Consider the following 17,214-nt stretch of genomic DNA (forward strand, 5'->3'; position numbering starts at 1 on the left):
TAACAGCATGGCTTTATTTCCTATGTTTCATCTTCATACTTTTCTACTGGATGGTTAAGACCAAGGTAAAGCAGGACCTATGCAACAACACACTTCATTTCTAATTGTTTTGATTTAAGTATTTTCTCTTCTTCTTTTGGCAAATGTATCTAAGGATTTGTCTATTTTGTCTATTATTTCAAAGTATTCTGTTAAGTAGCCCTTATGCTGGAAAGATAGCAGAAAAAGAGAAAATAAAAAAGATCCCCTTGGTTCCAGAAAAATCTCCTGAAAAAGAGGAAGGCTTATCAAGCCCTCAAAGCCACCCAGACAAAGCAGGCACTTTTGGCAAAGAAAGAGAGGAAGGTAAAAGAGATCAGATGTAAGTGACTGGAATCTTTCTTTCATGATTCCTTGTAGAAATATAGATTTGAGACAAAAGCCTGATGTCCCAAGAGAGCAGAGAACAATAGACAGAGCCCGAGGAGAGCTGCTGTCTGTTTGCAAATTCCCGGAAAGCTGGGATTCAAGGCAGCAGATAACAGCTTCTCCTGCAGGTGCTCTGTCCTTTGATCCCTTGCTTGGGATGTTATCAGCTAGCATTTGTGTGGACCTAGAGTTAGGCACATGGTGTAAGTCAATAGAGATAGTAGTTTGTATTCCTTAGGCTGCCTTCACCCCTCAATAAATGTGAGATGCTTCTGAGGCTCTGGGCTCCCTTGGAGAGAGACTAATCTCAGTGAGACCTCTGAAGCTACATTCATTAGGTCTTCTGGTCGTTTCTTTTGGCACCAGCCTGTAACATACAACAATTCCTGGTGGCAGCGGTGTGACGGGGTGCACGTGAACCGACTAGAAGTGCAACCTGGCGCTTTGGAAGCACTTGATGAACATTCCTTTCCTTCCTTGTCTGCCTCCAAAGTATCAACTGGGTGAGTTCACTAGCACAGAAGACCATTGCGAGACTTCGCCTGAGGAAGCTGTTCAGTGGTGTCTTTGTTAAAGTCACCCCCCAGACTCTCAAAATGCTGCGGGTGGTGGAGCCTTATGTGACCTGATATTTCTAAATCTGAAGTCTGTCGGGGAACTCATTTTGAAATGTGGATGGGGCAAGGTCAAGAATGAGACCTTGCTGGCAACCACAGCTCTGTGATTGAGGTGCACCTGGGCAAGTTTGATGTCATTTGCCTGGAAGACCTCATTCACAAAATCGCCTTCCCAGGAGCGCATTTCCAGGAGATTGCCTGCTTCTTGCACTCTTTCCACCTGTCTGTGGCCCGGCATGCTACCAAGAAAAGGGTGAGCTTCCTCAAGGAGATGGGCTCACCTGGCTACCGGGAATAACAAAACAGTGCTTTGAAGCATGTTTTCATTTTTGGAACTGTTACCAAGTGTCTTCAGGGAAGATGGTTTTTCTGCCTTCAGAGACTGGAAGGAAGTATATAAATCAGCATGGCAGGCTCCTTTCAGCACTGTCCAGTTTCAAGGCAGAGTTCCATTGTTTCCCATCATGCCATGGCTGAAATCAACACTTGCTGTGGAGGAAGAGGTCCTCTTTTGTTGCATCTTCTGTCCTGGGGCTCACTGTTGGTGAATGAGTATCCCAAGGAGGGTACAAGGCTCCCTGTCCCTATGACTTGGAGCAGTGGACCCAGCCCAGAGGCATACTTGAGTCTGGAGTCCCAGGGCTCTTGAAAAGACTGAAATACAGTTACAACTGTCTGGAAAACAAGTGTGAAGCTGTCTTTGTCTCAGGAGGCCAGGTTCCAGCTTTCAGTGATACAGCTTTGTGAGGTCTCAGACTTGCCTGGCTCAGGTGGCTTTTGCACCTAGGCTTGGAGCTGACTCGACTTCTTTTCTCTACCTCAGAATTTGGGAAGGGAGCCAAGCATAGTGGTACACACCTGTAATTCAGACACTGGGGAGTCTGAGGCAGGAGGATCACTGAGTTTGAGGCCAACCTGGGCTACAAAGTCAGTTGAAGGCCTGCCTGGACAGCATAGTGAAATCCTGTTTCAAAACAACATAAATAAAATAAGAATTTGGGAAAGAAAAAAAAAATCCAAAGTACCCTGTTAAACTAATTGGTATTTTTTTTTGTGTGTCTGTTTCATTAGTTCCAACTCTTAACTTTACAATTTCCTTCTTTATGTTAGCTTTAGATTTTGATCTTGTTTTTCTAAGATCTTGAGGAGGTGAGTTACTAGGCTATTTATCTTGGGCCCCTCTCTTTCTAATATGGAGAAATTTGTCAGAGCAATAAATTCTCTTAAGGTTATTTTCATTGTGCTCTATAGGTTCTGGTATGTTGTTCTGGAATTATTGTTTTAGTCAAGGAACTGTGTAACTTTTTCCTTGATCTCTTCTGTGACCCACTGATTGTTCAAAAGTGTATCACTTAGTTTCCATGTACACTGGACCCTTGACTCATGAACTCAATTTGTTTGTGAGGGCTGCTTGTAAGTCAAGCCAGTGGAACAGATTAAAAGATGCAGAAAGAGAACTGGGGAGATAGCTCAGCACTCTAAGTGCCTGCCTGGCAAGTACAAGGTCATGAGTTCTATCCCTGGTAGTGCATGCAGTGCTGGCCCCAGAACCCTGGGCACACTGTACCAGCCCCCAAACCAGGCTGGTAGTGCATGCCTGTAATTCCAGCACTGGGGAGGCTGAGACAGGAGAATCACTAAAAGTCCAAGCTGCATAGTGAGACCCTGTACCAAAAAAATAAAAATGTAAAAAGAATTTAAAAGATGCAGAAACAACTCCAAACACACTCAATCTTAACTTTGACAAAGGGCCAAACACATTCACTGGAAGAAAGGTATCCTCTTTAATAAATGGTTCTAGAAAAACTTGCTTTCCACATGCTGAAAACTAAAACTAGTCCCATGTCTCCTACTGTGCACTAAGCTGAAATCAAAATGGATGAAAGATATAAATATTAACATAGGGTTGGGGATATAGCTCAGCAGAATAAGCACCTACCTGGTTAGGAAAAGTTTGATTATCAGCAACAAAACCAAAAACAAACAAAGCAGAAATACTAAATCTGTTAGAAGAGAAAATAGGTGGGACTCTTGTAGACATAGGTGTAGGCAAAGACTTATGAACAATTGCGTGGGAAATATTACACAGAATTAACAACTGGAATCTCATTAAGAAGTGGTTGTACAGCAAAATAAATCATCAACAGAGTGAAGAGATAACCCAGTGTGGGAAGACAAGTTTTGCCAGCTGTTCTTCAGACAAAGAACTGTAGAATATATAAAGAATTCAAAAAAAGAACCTCCCAAATTTAAAGACTCAGTCCAAAAATGGGCATCTGAAATGAATAGATACTTCTCAGATGAAGTACAAATGGCAAATATATATGTGAAAAAATGCTCAATGTCATGGGTCATTTGATGCAGATTAAAACAACATTGAGACTCACTCCATCTCACTCGGAAAAGAATGGCCATCAGTAAGAAATCAGCCAATGACAAATGCTGGTGTAGCTGTGGAGAAGTAGGAACCTTCTCCAGTGCTGCTGGGAGTGTAGACTGGTGCAGCCACTGTGGAAATCAGTGTGAAGATTGCTCATAAAACTTAGCTAGATGTACCATTGGATCCAGCTATTCCTTTTCTTGGTATTTTCCAGAAAGAATTATAAATGTACCATAAGGATATATGTACTCCTATGATTACAGCAGCTCAGTTTGTAATAGATAAATGTTGGAGACAGCCTAAATGCCCACCAATTGATTAATGAAGAAAAAAATTTTTATACCACGAAGTACTACTCAGCCATAAAGAAGGCTAATCTTGAGACATTTATAGGTAAATAGATGAACCTGGAGGCCATAGGTTCTCACTATTCAGTTCAGGCTGCCCTTGAATTCACTTTGTAGTCCCGACTGACCTTGAATTTGCAACAAGCCTCCTGACTCAGCCTCCTAAGTGCTTGGATTACAGATGTGTGCCACCATGCCCAGTGAGGCCATACTCTTTTTTTTTTTTTTTTTGTATTTTAGTAAAGGTCTACAGGGTCTACAGGGTCTCACTAGATCAGACTTGTAGTGATCCAATTGTGTTCAGCTTCCCAAGGGCTGTGAATACAGGTGTGCGCCACCACTCCCAGTCTTAATCGCTGTCTCAGTGCACCCCAGGTGGCAGGGCCTGCACAGCAGGCTGGGGATCAAAACTCTGACCCCTGCATCTGCCTAAGCAGGCACTTTAATCCGCTGAGCTAGTTGGGTGGCCCTTCATGCTCTTAAATGACGTAAATCAAACACACATGTATAAATTTCTTTGGTGTGAGAAACCAAAAGTACAAATAAGGACCAAAATGCACAGTAGAGATTATGGGATGGGGAAACAATATTCAAATATGAAGGGGAACTAGAGAGGGGTGACATAGAGAGCATTTCCCGGTCCTCATCTCAGTCCGGGGAGTTTATATTTGTAATTCCATGGGTAAGTTATTGGAATCCCATCAAGTTAATTCCAATCTACCACTTCCAGTGCAACCCATAGTGAGAAGAAAGACACTAAGGCATATTTATAATTATGGGGAGCCACGGGGTCCTAAGTCTAGCCATGGTGATGGCTATCCAGAACAAAGGCCCTTAACCCAAACTGAACCCAGCTCTTATTCATTTGTGAAGAGGGGAGTGGCTTGAGGATGAGTGACCAAGAGTGGCAGGAAGCATGTGAGTGCCATGAGCTGGGGGCTAGGTGGGAGGCCTGCATTCACCTCTGTGATATGCAGAGAGAAGGATATACAGAAAGAGCAATCTGCATTATACAATTGAGATAACATCTAATGTTTTGGGGTCAGTGCTTCAGCTCCGAGGTGTAATCTTTCAAGCCCCAAGAAGTCATAGCCTGTATCTCAAGGCTTGAGCCCAGCTGACAGTTAGGAGCATTGGCTTTTCAGCCAATCAGGTTCCAGCTTATGCTAGAGGGTGGCAGGTGGGGGTTTCTAGGGAAACACGCCTGCCATCCTCAAAGACTACCATCAGCACCTTGGGTAGATCAACATGGCATAAAGCCCATTGAAGGGACAAAGAAAAGTCCTAGACAGCTCTAGACATATCAGTACAAGGAAGTAGGGTAGTAGGGTCAGGCTTAGCCAAAATGGAGACAATTGCTCTTCTCTCTCTCTCTCTCTCTCTCTCTCTCTCTCTCTCTCTCTCTCTCTTTCTTTCTTTCTTTCTTTCTTTCTTTCTTTCTTTCATACCAGGGATTGAACTCAGGACCCTCCACTGCCAGGCAAGCACTTGTTCTACCGAGCTATCTCCCTGGCCCCAATTGCTCTTCTTTCAAGGAGACTTGCCCAGGTGGTCCTCCACAGAATGAAGGAGAAAGAAAGGGAAAGGAAAAAAATGAGAAAGAAAGGAAAAGGGGGACATAAACAAAGGACCATTTTGCAGTGAAAAAGATATATCTATATATACAGATTAGTTAGGTTTAGATATATAGCTACTTTGTCTTAGTTCAATGAGAAGAAAGATTTGTACTAATAGTGTTTAGACAAGATATCATGTCTGCATCTTGTACTATGAATAACTACTATGAAGACAACAATATGCAATGTATTAATTATTGTAACTGTCCTACTAACCTGTTTTGAAACTGTTTCATTGCTATTTCTTTCTCAATAAAATTAATTAAAAAACAGAAAGGAAAAATGGAAACAAAATTTTTATGAATAAAGAGGGGAAAAAGGCTGGGGAGATGGCTCAGTAGAATAAGCGCTTGCCTGGCAAGTGAAAGGACCTGAGTTCAATCCCTGGTTCTGAAAAAAAAAAAAAAGAGGGGAAGAGAGGTTCAAAGGAGGGCAGGGGAAAGGGAAAAAAGATTTAAGATATGCCATGTACAGGTGCAAATTCTCGATGATGCAAGTGATCATTATATATATCTAAAGTGAACCAATAAACTTAAAAAAGAAAATATGTATTTCTTTGAACGTTTTTTATTGTTTGCTGTTTGCAGTACATCCACAATAGGGAGTTGCTGCCTAAATATAGCACTTCTGAATTCCACTTAATCCTATTCCCCTCCTTTGTGTGCAGTCTTTATGGTTTTACTTTAGCACAAGTACAATAGGTATCTGTTTGCCTATTTATTTTCTTCCTCAAACAGCTTGGTGTTGGGCCTGCTGTCTCTGATGGCCAGCTGTGCTGTTCTTTAGCAAATTTTGTGGTTCTGAGGGAAAGCATTGTGTGCAGTTTCCAGACAGCAGGATCGGCTGCGCACCAGCAGCCCTTCCAGCCACTCGATGTGGTGGGCAGGAACTTCTGGAAGCCATCAGCAGTGTATGCTTTGTTTTCTTGTTGTTCCCATCTCTAATTTTGATAGCCAAGATCTGGCCCCTGTCTCTTTTCTGTACCCTGTTGCCTGTGTCTCCAGGATTCTGCAGATATGCTTAATTTTGACACATTTTTCTAACTGTTTCTGGGTAGTCTTTGTCCTTTTTAGGATAATCTTAGGCTTCATGACAGATCTGAGGTTAGCCAGAGTGCAGGGAAGGGATGGTTGTCACGTATAGGCAGTATATTTCCTTTGGAGAGTTTCTTAATGCATGCTGTTTTATTTTATCCTATTAATATATTTGAGTATTTTGTGTAAGTCATTGTATTGAACCTAGGAAGACAGAAAATAACCAAGAAGATACCATTTTTCCAAAGGATGGCCATTACTGTCAGTGCTATAAGGAAGGGATGTGTGTGGCATCACCCAGGAGGAGCTGAACAGTTCTAGTTCTGAACACTGTGGGATCTGAGAACTGAAGAGGGAAACTGGGACAGAAGAGGTACTGGGCTCTGAAGCTTCAGTTTTATTCCTAAAATGCAGGTAATCATTGCAAAGATTCAGTAGCTCGTGACAATGTGAGAAAATGAAAGATTAAGTCATGGTATTTAAATTCATTTAAACGGAAACAAAGGTTTAGATTTCTGTGAAATGATCCTTTTCTTATTTTGTTGTTAATACTTTTTTCTTTTTTTTAAAATTTTATTTATTTATGTGTGTGTGTGTGTGTGTGTGTGTGTGTGTGTGTGGCCAGCTCAGCCCACCAGAGGGCAGGGCTGGCTGGCATGTGGTGCTGGGGGATTGAACCGCGGTCCCTGTGCTTTGCTAAGCTTGTTCTAAATAGGTGCTTTAGACCACTGAGCCATCTCACCAGCCCAATACTTTTTTCTTAAATGATGATGATATATATATATTTTTAGGGAAGGGTCTATCTACAGTGTTCAGTGTTCAGGGTCTTACTACTAGATTGGACTTGCAGTGTTCCGCCTGTTTACAGCCTCCCAAGAGCTGGGATTACAGGCACGTACCACAATGCCCAGTCTCAATCTACGTTGCAGTGCTCCCTGGGAGCTGGGCCAGCATGGCTGGCCCTGGGATTGGACCCTCAGCCCCTGAGCCTGCTTGCAGGTGCTTTAATCTGCTAAGCTATTGGCTGGCCCTTGATAATGGTATATGTTTAATTTTAGAAAAATGTTTGTGCTCAGCAAGAAACAGACACAACCAGAGCCCTCCAAATTCACATCAACTCTTTTTTTTTTATTTTTGGGGAAACAGATCCATGAAAACCCCAAGTCTGGAAGTGATGCTCTTAAATGACCTTTCAGAGTTGTCCTTGACTGCCAGCTGTCTCTGTGAATCATCAGTAAAGAACCTTCCCTGGCAGGAACAGAAGCTCACCGCCAGTGGGCGTCATGCCAGAGGAGGGCGAGGCTAGAGGTCTGGGCAGTGCCCGCTGGTGTGTCTCCATAAAAGGCTCAGGGCCTCTCTCCTCATCAGGAGTCTTTGCTGAGGAAACACGCAGATTCCACTCAGCAACTCCTGGCTCCAGGCCTGACATGGAGGGAAGCGGGCTGCTGTCTGTGAGTTAGGGAAACACTGCTGTTGGCCCAGTACTGGCTTAGGTTTCAGATGTGTGGAGTTAAAAAATAATAATAAAATGAGCTGGGGGCCCTTTGGTCTCCTATCTAGTGTCAGACTAGATAGGAGTATGGTAGTGACAAGGATACGAGGAAGGGTGCTTAGAACAGTGACCTTCATCTTGCTTTCTTTTAGATGTCAATGACCCGGCTTGGCCTCCTGCTGCTCCTCACTGTGGCTACCCGAGAAGTGAGGGCAGGTGAGTCTCTTTCCAGGAGTGGAGGCTTCCCAGCTCTTCTTTAGTAGGCTGAGCTGCCTTCAGGCCTGGAGCCCTCCTGGGATAAGATGAGGTCTTTGAGGTGCACCAAGGTGACCTTGGATGTAGGTTGAGTGCTGACTTCTGGCCTCTTGAGGGATCTGACCTGCAGCAGAGAGGGTGTGGCTAAGGTTGACCTTGGTTCAGGCTCTGTGCCTCATTTAACCTTGAAGGGCTGGTAAGGACTGTAGATCCTCCCAGCCATAACTTGCTCCCATGGCCTCAGCCTTGGACTTGGCTGGCAACTACATGGTCTACATTGTACCAGAGAATGTTCCCTTCTTAGCCCTCCTCTCTGCAACAAGGAAAAGGGCATTTCAAGATTTCTGCAATGTCTTTTTTTTTTTTTTGTGGAACGGGGGATTGAACTCAGGCCCTTGCACTTGCCAGAGAAGCACTTATTCCACTGGGCCATCTCCCCGGCCCCTCAAGATTTCTCTTCATTATTTTTTATTTTTTAAAGAGAGAAACATTCACAAAGCAGCATTTATTAGCTGCATTTCAGGCATGTGGTAACCAAGGGTCAGGAATGTTGAGATGTAGGGACCATCGACTTGTGAGTACTGAGCACCTTACAGCTGAAGGCCTCTGACCTCAAAGCTTGTCACTGCTTACTGCCTACTGAATTATACTACAGCGGAGATTGGCACGGAAGGCTCTTTTTTCCTCTGGCCCTGTTAGTTTCTTGGGCACGGCCAGTATTATCTTCCTCACACCCTATCCTTCAGCCACTCTACCTACCTGGATGTTTTTGGCTTTATTCTTTTCTCTAGGCCTCTGAATACATTTTTCTCCCCTGCATTCTCTTTTCTTTCTTCTTACTGATAAGTTATATATATCCTCTCAGAATAAGCTGAAGTGTCTTTTGTGCTAGACTTCTGTGACCAAGACGTCCCATGCTAGACAATCTCTCTGCCTCCAGTCAGGCCTCTCCCTCTCCATCCTCATGTGTGTCTCTCTTTTCTTCTTTCAAACTTCTGTTTCATTCTTCTTAGTGCACTTTTCTGTTGTTTTTCCTTCTACAGGTAAGGTTTTTTTTTATGTAATTTGGTACAGGGTTTCACTATGCAGCTCAGACTTGTAGTGATACTCCTGTTTTCAGCCTTCTTGGCGCTGGGATTACAGGTGTGTGTCACTACACCTGGACTCTGTGGCCGGCTCAGTCATTCAGGGCCTGGGCCGGCAGGGCATATGGTGCAGGGGATCCAACCCTGGTCCCTGTGCTTAGCTGAGCAGGCACTTAGTCCACTGAGCTATCTTGCTGGCCTTTTTTTTTTTTTTTTTTTTTTTTTTGAACAGGGGAGGTGATGCTTCATTCCTTTGAATGTCCAGTGACAGGGCTTTGCACCGGCATCGGGTCACATGGGCAGGCATGTGTGAAGTTGGCACTGGGTGCTGGGCTGGATGTGCTGACTGGAGACGACATTGCTGTCTCCAGGCCGTTAAAACCAGGGAGCAAGGCCCTGACTGAGTGGAGAAATGAGTTGGAGATTAGTGGTAAGGGGCGGCTGGGTTTTGTGTCAAACCAGCAATGAGAATAAAGCTCCGCATTTTCTCTAGCTGCAGCCACGAAAGAAACCTGTTCTTTTTCTCCATCTCTGCCCCGAAGCTGCAGGGAAGTCAAGCAGAGGTGCCGTGGCTCCCGTGGTGAGTGTTGCAGCGTGCAAAGGCTGTCCAGCCCAGCACGGGGCTTTGTTTCTGGGAGGTTTTAAATTAATTCTAGTTTTGTATAGAAGAATGGGAAATTATACATGTATTAATATTGGGTAAAGTTTGCAATTTCAATCAATTTTAAACATTCATTTGTGTGAGATTAATTACTTTTCCATAGTTATATAACCATCATCTCCAGAAAATTTTCATTCCCTCAAATTGAGACTCTTTAGCTACTAAGCAATAAACTTATGTTTTGTTTTTCCTTATTATTCTACTTATGTTCTGGATAAATTTGCCTATTATCATTACTTCATGTAGAGACCCAGTCCTAGCCCAGGCCCGGTGAGTGTGTGGGAAAGCTTCCAGCTACCCTGTGCTGGCATGACCTACTGGTCCCAGCCCAGGTGCAGTGTGGGTGACACCCTCTTTCACCCTCTTGGGACACCCCCCATCACTCCATAATACCCCCACCCCACCCACAGAGTAGGAATTTGTGTCACGTTCTGGGAACCCCCAGATCCATTCCTAGTCCAGGCCCAGTGAATGTGTGGGAGAGCTGCCTCTCCCCCCTACTCTACCTTGTCCCCTCCAGACTCAGCTCAGGCCTGACATACAGGCCTGGGGTGGAACTCTGCAGCTGCAATCCCTGCAGAGAGTGTAGGGGACAGAACTACCCAGCTAGTCCAGGAGCAGAACATCTTGCCAGAGGGGCACAACAGGTTCACCCCCAATGGCAGCAGCAGGAAGGAGCTGAGCACAGCAGCAGACCCAAGCCAGGCACAGCTGGATAAATTCAAACTTTGTAGATCTGCACCTGAACCTCAGTAGCTGCTAAGGTTATAACTGCAACAAAGATCTACAACAAAGATCAGAAGACAGTGCTACACAAAACGACAATGAGAAGGAACAAAATGCAATCTCAGAACCCAAGCCCACCCATAACAAGTGCAGAGAACACTAACACAGAACAAATTGGGAATCACACAGCTGAAAGCAATGAATCAATGGCTTCTGAAATAAAGAAACAGCTGCAGAAAGGTACAGAGGAACTCAGATTGGAAATGAAAAAAGAAATCCCTGAATTAGTAACATCTGCAGTAAAGAATCAAATGCAGAAACATATGGAGGAAACCCAGTGCCCACCCAGAACAAGTGCAGAGGACACTAGCTCAGCTCAAATGTATGAATTAATAGCATCGATAGTAAATAAGCAACAGCAGAAAGTCATAGAGGAACTCAGAGTGAAATTCTTTTTTACTAGCTCAGCTGAAATGTACGAATTAATAGCATTGATAGTAAATAAGCAACAGCAGAAAGTCATAGAGGAATTCAGTGAGGAATTCTTTTCTGAAATAAAAAGGAATTCTCTCAGAACTCATAGCATCTGAAGTAAAGAATCAACTACAGAAACATAGGGAGGAAACCCAATCTGAAAAAAACACTGCAGTAATAGTTACTTCATGTAAGTAGATCATAAATTACTTGTCCTTTTGTGCTTATCTTATTTTTCTTAACATAATATTGACATGGTTCATACATGTTGTGGCATGAATAATTCCTGTTCACGCAGTGTTTATGTATGTTTATCAGTAGATGCGCACTCTATATGTAACATGTACTGCAGATGGACACACACACACAGTACTTGTTTACGCATTCATCTGTTGAGGAATACTTCGGCTGTTTCTACCTTTTGCATCTTGTGATGCCATGAGCATTAGTGTACAGATATGCAGTGGGTTTCAGGCTTCAACATTTTGGGTGTCTATTTGGAGTGGAGTTGGTGAGTTGTGATAAGTGCAAATCCATGTTTAACTTTAGCAGGAGAATTGCTGGGGGTTTGGATAATTCTGTTTTGACTCACTCACAGGGCTATGGTCTTATGAACTTGGGAGATCTAGTGGCCCTAAGGACACAAGATCATAGGGCTCAAGTGAGGAGTGTTTGGGCCATGTTTCTTGTTCCTGGAGCTTCCCTGGTGGTGGGGTTGAGATGGGCTAAGCATTTGCAGAGAGGTAGGCTCTGGGCTGCTTCTCCTTACAGATGGCCTGTACTTCCTCCGCACCAAGAATGGAGTCATCTACCAGACCTTCTGTGACATGACCACCAATGGTGGTGGCTGGACCCTGGTGGCTAGTGTGCATGAAAACAACATGTTTGGGAAGTGCACTTTGGGTGATCGTTGGTCCAGTCAGCAGGGCAACCGAGCTGACTACCCTGAGGGTGATGGCAATTGGGCCAACTACAACACGTTTGGGACTGCAGAAGCTGCCACGAGCGATGACTACAAGGTTGGTGCCTCTGGCCCCCACTGTGGGAAGGTGTGAAGCCTGGAGAATGGAGGTTTGGAATGTGGGGTGTGGAACTATAGGGGGAGAAGATAAGAGAAATACATATCTTGAATCCTAGCTTCCTCCTCCGAAAGCCCAACAAAAATGGGGCACCTGGGTGGTGATGGAATCCATTGTCTGCTGGAAATGGGGGTGTGGAATCTGCCTGTCTGTCTAGCTACTTGAAACTTGACTGTCCACACAACCAAGCGGCTCATGTGTGTGTCTTCTTTTCTTCATGGGGTCCTTTGGCCTGGTCTGGCTAAGTGTTGGTTGCTTTCCAGAATCCTGGCTACTATGACATCCAGGCCCGGGACCTGGGCATCTGGCATGTGCCCAACAATAGCCCAATGGAAAAATGGAGGACTAATGCCCTGCTGCGATACCGCACCAATACCGGCTTCTTCCCACATGTGGGGAATAATCTGTTTGGACTCTACCAGGTATGCAGGTTGCTGGCAGTGCTGATTTCCATGGGTCTAGAAAGCAGCAGGTGCTTGAGATCAGGAACAACCACCTTCCCCAGGGCTATCTTACATGTTTGCTATACTATCATTTACTCATATCTTGTGTCCCAATTCTATGAGAAATTCTGGTGCAGGGAGAGCAAAAGACCCATGAGAGTGAACTGGGAGAGGAAGACCAGAAACTGGTAGGGTAAGAATTTGAGAGTGAGCTCAGAGGGAGCTGGTATGTTGGAGAAGTGCAGCCAAAGGGAAAGATTCCTATGTTGTGTGCATTTAATGTAATCTCTGTTATCAAGAACAGAATGGTTCCCATCTGTGCAGCATCAGTGAGAGCCAACCCTATTGTTCTGACCTAATAACCTCTTCATTTCCCATAGAAATATCCAGTGAAATATGGAGCAGGAAAGTGTTGGACTGACAACGGGCCTGCGATACCCGTGGTCTATGATTTTGGCGATGCCCAGAAGACCGCATCTTATTACTCCCCCTATGGCCGAAGTGAGTCTTCAGCGCTCCCCTGAAATCTTTGTTGGAAAGATGACAAATTCTGTTATGATGGGTAGCAGCTATCTATCACTTACTGCAGCCTGCTTCTACCCTACGAATGTTATATGTACAGCATTGTCTCACTTAAACTACACACAACCCTCAAGGCCTGAACTAGTATTGATTCCTTTGTAAGATTAGGAAAGGAGCAGGAGGAGTCTCAGGAATTTATTTTATTTCAAAGGCATGAGTGGGTAAATGAGAGAATTTGGACTGGAGAAATTTGCCTGCAGATTTTACTCCTAGCAACTGTATGACCAGCCCTTCAGCAAGTTGTTAGCAGCAAGCCAGGGCCGCATGTACAGGGCAGGAAATGTAGAGCCAATTATATTCTTTCTTTTCTTTTCCTTTCCTCTTTTCTTTCTTTTTTTCCTTCTTTCTTTCTTTTTGGTACCAGGGATCGAACTTGGGACCTTGTGCTTGTCAGGCCAATTATATTTCTACTGAGAGTTGTACCTATAAGTTCCTTTACAGTGAATCTAAATTTGGTAACATATCCATCACAGAGGCTGAGGCTGTGCTATAAAATTCACAGCTGTTATTGTGTGCATTTGGGATTTGAGACTTTACAGAGAAAGAGAGCAAGAAAAGTGTGAAAAGGACTATTGTGAGTGTGCCTGCCAGGCGCTTGATGTGCCTGTAGTGATGTTCATGGTGGTTTCTTGCATTGTTGAGTTTCTCTCTCTACAGGCCTGTGCCAGTGCAGGAGCACCATGTGAGGACCAGTTATTGGGCTCTGGGATGGGGTAGGGTCCTTCTCAGCTAGGTTTTGGCTTGACACAAACCATTTGTTGAGCACCAAGGTTTTGGCTCCACTGGTGCCACTGAAGTGTTGGGCTGGAACCCGAATCTATCATAGACAGTTTCTGACCTGGCCCAAGGGAAGCTTGTTTCACTATCATCCTTGAATTTTTCTTTCTCTCTCTTGTTTCCAGATGAATTCACTGCAGGATTCGTCCAGTTCAGAGTATTTAATAATGAGAGGGCGGCAAATGCCTTGTGCGCTGGAATAAAGGTCACCGGGTGTAACACTGAAGTTGTAAGTTTTTGTGGCCACCACAGGGACCTGTGAGCAAGGCTGTGTGTGTGTGTGTGTGTGTGTGTGTGTAGTGTGTGTGTGTAGTGTGGTTTTTCCCTTGCACTCCCCAGGGACCAGAGGCATAAGACTCTCTGCACAGGTACAGACTTTCTGTCTTCTTGATGTCCAAAATTAAGAATTGAGGTTCAAATGTACTATTGACATTTGCTCAGCTTTTTACCATAAGACACCCAGTTGATTGGAGTTAGGTTGAGGCTCACATTTGGGAAGAGCTGTGAAATATTTGGAGCTAAGACTGACCAACACCCAGTCTTGTCTTTCTCCACCTGAGGTTTAATTTTCAGTATAAAGTTTGGTGTTCCCTGTCACATCTGATGCTTGCACCAATGCACACTGTGGAGGGATGGTGAGGACAGTCCTGAATCCTAAGTGGGACTCAATCCATCTGCCCTTGTCCTTCCCACAAAAGACTTTGGCCTGAGGTCACCATGGGGACTGACTGCCACTGCAGTTGTACTCAGTTGTCATGTATAGCAAGCATGATATCGCCTTCAGTCAGAGAACATTAGACTGTGACCTATTTTGCCCAGTCAATAAGGTTTTGGCCAAAAGGCGATGATGAGGGAGGTCTTGAGCTGTCCAGGCTGAGCATGCTCACTTGGAATCCACCCTTCCCCACACTAACAGTATGAAAAAAGTGTCCTGAGCTGCTGGCAGGTGACCCTGAAGACCTCCTTCTTCTTTCATTGCTCAGCCACCAGCTTGTCTCTTTCCCACGTAGGGGGAGGCAGCTTTGTTGTCTAGGAGGACCCTCCAGTCACAAAGGAGAATGAGAACTGGAAGGCACCAAAGAGACAGGTCTCTTTGTGACAACCTGTCCTCAAGGGCACCTCTCAGCCATGGCCCGAAGCACAAGTAGTGCAGTGAGCATGGGCACCACCTCTCCTTAGAAAGGCTTGCAGGGATCCCCTATCCTGTAGTGTATGGCAGCACACATTCGTGTGTTCACAGAGTCAGCCTTGTCCAGCATCTAGTAGGATACTGACATAAAGATGCCATTACTGTGTAGTGACTCTGAAATATAGTAGATATAGAAACAAGGGGCCAGGGAAGGGGGCTGAGTGTTAGAGTGCTAACCTTGTATGTGTGAAGCACCGGGTCTGATGACCACCAATCTGCCCCAAACAAAATAGGAACAACTAGGGACTACAAAAGCACATAACTGTGCTGGGTGTAGCAGGGCAGTGACTACAGAAAAGGTAACTTCAAGGCTGATTCTTGAGGAATAGATGGAAATCCATGAGGTCTTAATGCAGCTTATGTTGAAAGAACAGTGTATTCGAAGCCACTAGTATTTCAGGAAGTACGTGATGTTGAGGAGCCATAGGGTGCCTTGCAGCTCTGGTGTATCAGGTGCAAGACCAAGAGAGTCCTACAGTCTTTAAGGAAGAGGGAGCTGTGTCCCCTCCTAGGGAGCTGCACCTGAGGCACTCATGAAGCATCTCACCAGGAACACTGAGAATGAATGTTCACAAGAAGTAGAAAGTCAAGTGGAGACGTGATGGAAATAAAGTTAAAGGAAGAGAGGATTTTACAGGTGTAATACATCAGAACCACCAAAGGATATTCCTAATGAAGCACAAAGACTTTGCCACGGAGATGTCTTTAGCTTCCCCATCTGATCTCCCACTGTCCTTTCCCCCTTTCTTCTTTTGTAGAACTGTATTGGTGGAGGAGGCTTCTTCCCAGAGGGCAATCCTCTGCAATGTGGAGACTTCTCCGCTTTTAACTGGAATGGATATGGAACTCATACCGCATGGAGCAGTAGCCGGGAGATAACTGAGGCAGCGGTGCTTTTGTTCTATCGCTGACACCATCGTGCTGTGGGACCCGGCCTTCTCTCAACTACCAGGTCCCAGTCATGGAGACTAAGCTACCTAGTATCTAGAATGCCAGTAGCCAAGGAAAGGGAAATAAATCATTTTTCTTGAAGACTTGGTGGTTCTATGAGTTCTTGTCATGCAGGGCTGAAGAACGGTAGGAGTTTTCAACAGAGTGCATGTTGCGGGGTGATTCTGTGTCAACCCCATCAGTGCTTGGAATGTGAGAGTTTAGCAGCTCTGATAGAGGAAGATGTCACCCCCCAGGACCTCCTCAGGCTGCCCCTTAAAATAGACAGAGGAATAAAGGGCATGGAGGAAGCATTTTACCTAAGTTCTTTCTAACTCATCTATATGAACTGAACAATTAGAACCTGAATATTTCAAAGAAGATAATAGTAGTGTACACAGTAAAAAGGGATTACCCAATTCACATTTGGTCTATTCACTGGTGGCTGTGGCTCTTTTCTTATGGAAAAATAGGCATGACAATCATATGATGATGATGATTCTTGAGTCTTTAACCCTGCTGGGGGGCTGGCGAGATAGCTCAGTTGACTAAGCACCTGCTTAAGCAAGCGCAGGGACTTGGGTTTGACTCCTGGCACCATATGCTGCACTGGCCCCATCCGTGGGTGCACTGAGCTGGCCACAGAGTCCAGGTGAGGTGGTGCACACCTGTAATCCAAGTTCTAGGGAGTTTGAAAACAGGAAGATCACTATGAGTCTGAGCTGCATAGTGAGACCCTGTACAATATAATAAAAAAATCTAAAAAAATCCATCTTCATGATATTATTGGTACAGATAGGATGGATAACCTGACCCTGATTAAATATTAGATAGTTCATTGAGTTTTCCTGCAGAACTTTTTTTTTTTTTTGGTGGAATCGGGGATTGAACTCAGGCCCTTGCGCTTGCCTGGGAGGCAATTATTCCACTGAGCCATCTCCCCAGCCTTTTTTTTTGTTTGTTTCTTTTTCTTTTGGTGGAACCAGGGATTGAACTCAGGCCCTTATGCTTGCCAGGGAAGTGCTTATTCTACTGAGCCATCTCCCCAGCTGGAGTTTTCCTGTAGAACAAAACATTGTTTTCAAATTTTTATTTTTCAGTACATAATGTACTGACTAC

General features: G+C 44.6%; 1 protein-coding gene across 1 annotated transcript; it reads left to right on the plus strand.

Moving 5' to 3' along the window:
• The first annotated feature begins 7,685 nt into the window (after positions 1 to 7,685).
• Positions 7,686 to 16,076, plus strand: LOC101590125 (intelectin-1a-like). The gene is made up of 8 exons (XM_012516621.1): positions 7,686 to 7,853; positions 8,047 to 8,110; positions 9,728 to 9,814; positions 11,867 to 12,114; positions 12,438 to 12,596; positions 12,998 to 13,118; positions 14,102 to 14,205; positions 15,924 to 16,076. The coding sequence occupies exons 1-8, from the start codon at positions 7,686 to 7,688 to the stop codon at positions 16,074 to 16,076; spliced, it is 1,104 nt and encodes a 367-aa protein (XP_012372075.1).
• Positions 16,077 to 17,214: the final 1,138 nt, after the last annotated feature.

This window comes from Octodon degus, unplaced genomic scaffold (assembly GCF_000260255.1).
Source record: "Octodon degus isolate 3935 unplaced genomic scaffold, OctDeg1.0 scaffold00116, whole genome shotgun sequence".
NCBI classification, from domain to species: Eukaryota; Metazoa; Chordata; class Mammalia; order Rodentia; family Octodontidae; genus Octodon; species Octodon degus.

Bases quoted from the DNA above. Each gene is read 5' to 3' on its own strand.
- LOC101590125 (XM_012516621.1), top strand. From the start codon at position 7,686: ATGCCAGAGGAGGGCGAGGCTAGAGGTCTGGGCAGTGCCCGCTGGTGT. The intron at 8,111-9,727 runs GTGAGTCTCTTT...CATTTTCTCTAG, and splicing joins TACCCGAGAAGTGAGGGCAG to CTGCAGCCACGAAAGAAACC. The intron at 12,115-12,437 runs GTTGGTGCCTCT...GTTGCTTTCCAG, and splicing joins CCACGAGCGATGACTACAAG to AATCCTGGCTACTATGACAT.